At 48.5% G+C, this 2734-nt stretch overlaps 1 protein-coding gene across 1 annotated transcript; it reads left to right on the forward strand.

The window, feature by feature from the left end:
- Positions 1 to 299: 299 nt before the first annotated feature.
- On the forward strand, positions 300 to 653 carry TAL2 (TAL bHLH transcription factor 2). Its single transcript, XM_050913667.1, has one exon. It carries the CDS (start codon positions 300 to 302, stop codon positions 651 to 653), a length of 354 nt encoding a protein of 117 aa, XP_050769624.1.
- The last annotated feature ends 2081 nt before the right edge of the window (positions 654 to 2734 follow it).

Consider the following 2734-nt stretch of genomic DNA (forward strand, 5'->3'; position numbering starts at 1 on the left):
ATTAAACTCCATTTACTCCTTTGTGAAGTCCTTACTGGACTCTGGCATCTGGTTGCAGCTGCAGTGCTTATGATCATGGCTGTGAATGGGGACATGACTTTAGGGATTAGGGAATCTGTGCAGGACATGCAGGACAAGGGCATCAGCCACAGAGGGCAAAAACTAGAAATGCCTAGCACCACCACTGTGTGCTTGCTGCTGGCCCAGAGGTTACAGTGCCCCCAGAGCAGCAGCCTACGTGAAAGCCTGGGGCATCTAGCATTCACTCACCATCTCCTTTGCTTTGCAGCACCTTGAGAATGACAAGGAAGATCTTCACCAACACCAGGGAGCGATGGAGGCAGCAAAATGTCAACAGCGCCTTTGCCAAGCTGAGGAAACTCATTCCCACCCACCCGCCAGACAAAAAACTGAGCAAGAATGAGACACTCCGGTTAGCTATGAGATACATCAACTTCCTCGTCAAGGTCCTGGGAGAGCCAGGTCTGCAGCAGACGGCAGCGGCAGCACGGGGCAGCATCCTGGGGTTCTTCCAGCAAGCCCCATGCTTGCAAAGCATGGAGGAGCTGACACTGATGGAAAACTGTGGTGTCTCTTCTCCTGGCGTGAGCAGCAATATAGCAGAGTGCTGGTCAGAGACATCATCTCCCTAGCAGACAATGAGACTTGCGGTCCTGGTGTTAGTCTGATAGTCCCCCTCTTTTTGCAGAATCTGTGGGTTGCTCCTCTATTATTGTGATTATTTATTTATATTTATTACTGTTTCATTTAGTATACATTTTTATTTAATAGGAAAGGAAATCCTTGGTCAGCCAACAACCTGGAATACCAGACAGAGAACTTGTAGCCCCTGGGAACTGGGAAGGACTCACTGCTGTCACAGCAGAGCCGAAGACAGAATGGCCTTCTGCCCTGATCTCCTCCATAAATAAGGCCATAGAAATTCATCCAGTGTTTCTGGCAGGGAAAGAGATTATTCTCCCATGCTATTTCAAGGAAGCACTACTGAGCTCAAGAATGATGACTGCACCACAAAATTTGTCCAAGACAGACATCTGGCCTCGGTAGTGAAAGATTTTGAGAGATGTGATATTTGCCACAGTCCTCCACCAGTGGTTCCAGGGGCTAATTGCACTCCATCTTGAGCCTGTGAATCTTATTTCCAGCTTGATCCTTCTTTTTGAAAATACAAGTCCTAGCCCTTGAACCTGGCTACATCTTTCTCCACCAGACTGGAGGGATCTCTAGTGTCAGAGCAAACCATTATTAAACAAAATTAGACATTAGGTTAAAGCAAAAATGCCAATTTAAAATAAAAGAAGACATAGTCATAGATGAGTTTCAGTGGGTTCAACAGGCAAAGTAAACCTCCTCCGTAGCAGTGACAGTGTGCATGTGAAGGAAGCTGGTCAGCTACGCTCCACCTGCCTTAAATGCCCATCAAACAGGTTGGTGGATAAACGTCTTTGTTCTTCAACAGCTGTAGCAATGGGGGAGGTCCTGTTTTGGGAGGGAGGTCCCAGGAGAAAGGCCTCAATGATGCACTGTGAAAACCTTCATGGAAACGCCAGTGAGCAGTACCCCTTCTCATGCCGGGGTACAGAAGCAGCTGGAGCATGCCCGAGCCTGACAGGAGGTGCTGGGCACAGGCTGTGTGCCACGGGTCTTGGGCATCAAGTTCCTGAACCAGCCCTGCTTTTGCTGCTGCGGGAGGCAGAACTGAGCTGCCCACATCCCTGCTGTCACCTGTAAGGCCCTGGTGCTGTGATGCTGGGCTGCGTGAAGCTGGGTTGATGTCTGCCCCAGGCGGGGTACCAAGACCAGGGACAAGACTAGGGGCATGCTGCCTGCATACCCAGCTGACTGTCTTTAAACTCCCCGCTTTGGCCTGCTGTAGTTGAGGTTCCTCCATCTGGACACTATCCCAAATGTGTTGATGGAGCAAGGACAAAGAAATTGATGTAAATGTCTTCCATTTGATTCAGTGGGTCAGTTCCCTGTAAGGAACGCCAACCGCCATGCTGTAGGTGTTTAGATGATAAGCAGGATGAAAAGAGGTTTCATGAAGGTGACCATTGTGGGTTGTTGCCCACAAATCAATTTAATTTCCTGAGTGAGTTATAACCTGTGCCAGCAAAGGTCTGGACTTCTCATGCAAATTATAAAGCTGCCTAGAGCAACAGAAAAAATGACACCAGGTTTAAGTAGAACTGCTTCCTGGTCAGATCTTGCTCCCACTGACACAGGTCCTTATGATTTCCATGTGGACCAAGGTACATGTTAATGCTTAGAAAAGACAACTATTCACCACTGGTGAAGAAATGGAGCTCCCATGTGCCAAGGCACACCCCTGGGCTGTTTCTGTTTATTCGTGAGACAATGAGCTGCCTTCAGGAAGCAGAGATAGGGTTTGTGCACATAACACGTACAGCCCTTCTGCATGAGGGGATTTGGCACCCAAAGCTGAGCTGCCTTTTTAAGCCTCACCAACCACCAGGTGCACCAAAGAAGCCAGGGCTGCTAAGCATCTATTGAGCTGTCCTGTTGTCATGGTTTAACCCCAGCCAGCAGCCAGCATTGACAAAGACCAAGGTTTGGCAGGAAGACAGCTCACCCCATCCAGGGCTGGTGCTGTAAGGTACAGGCATGCCAGTGGACAGATTTTGACCAAAATAAAAAAAAACAAAACGAAAGGGTTCATGGTGATTTCATTTTGTTTCTGAACACTGCTAAT

This window comes from Gymnogyps californianus, chromosome Z, assembly GCF_018139145.2.
Source record: "Gymnogyps californianus isolate 813 chromosome Z, ASM1813914v2, whole genome shotgun sequence".
Lineage (NCBI taxonomy): Eukaryota > Metazoa > Chordata > Aves > Accipitriformes > Cathartidae > Gymnogyps > Gymnogyps californianus.

Excerpts from the sequence above, each read along its gene's own strand:
- TAL2 (XM_050913667.1), top strand. The coding sequence starts at position 300 with ATGACAAGGAAGATCTTCACCAACACCAGGGAGCGATGGAGGCAGCAA.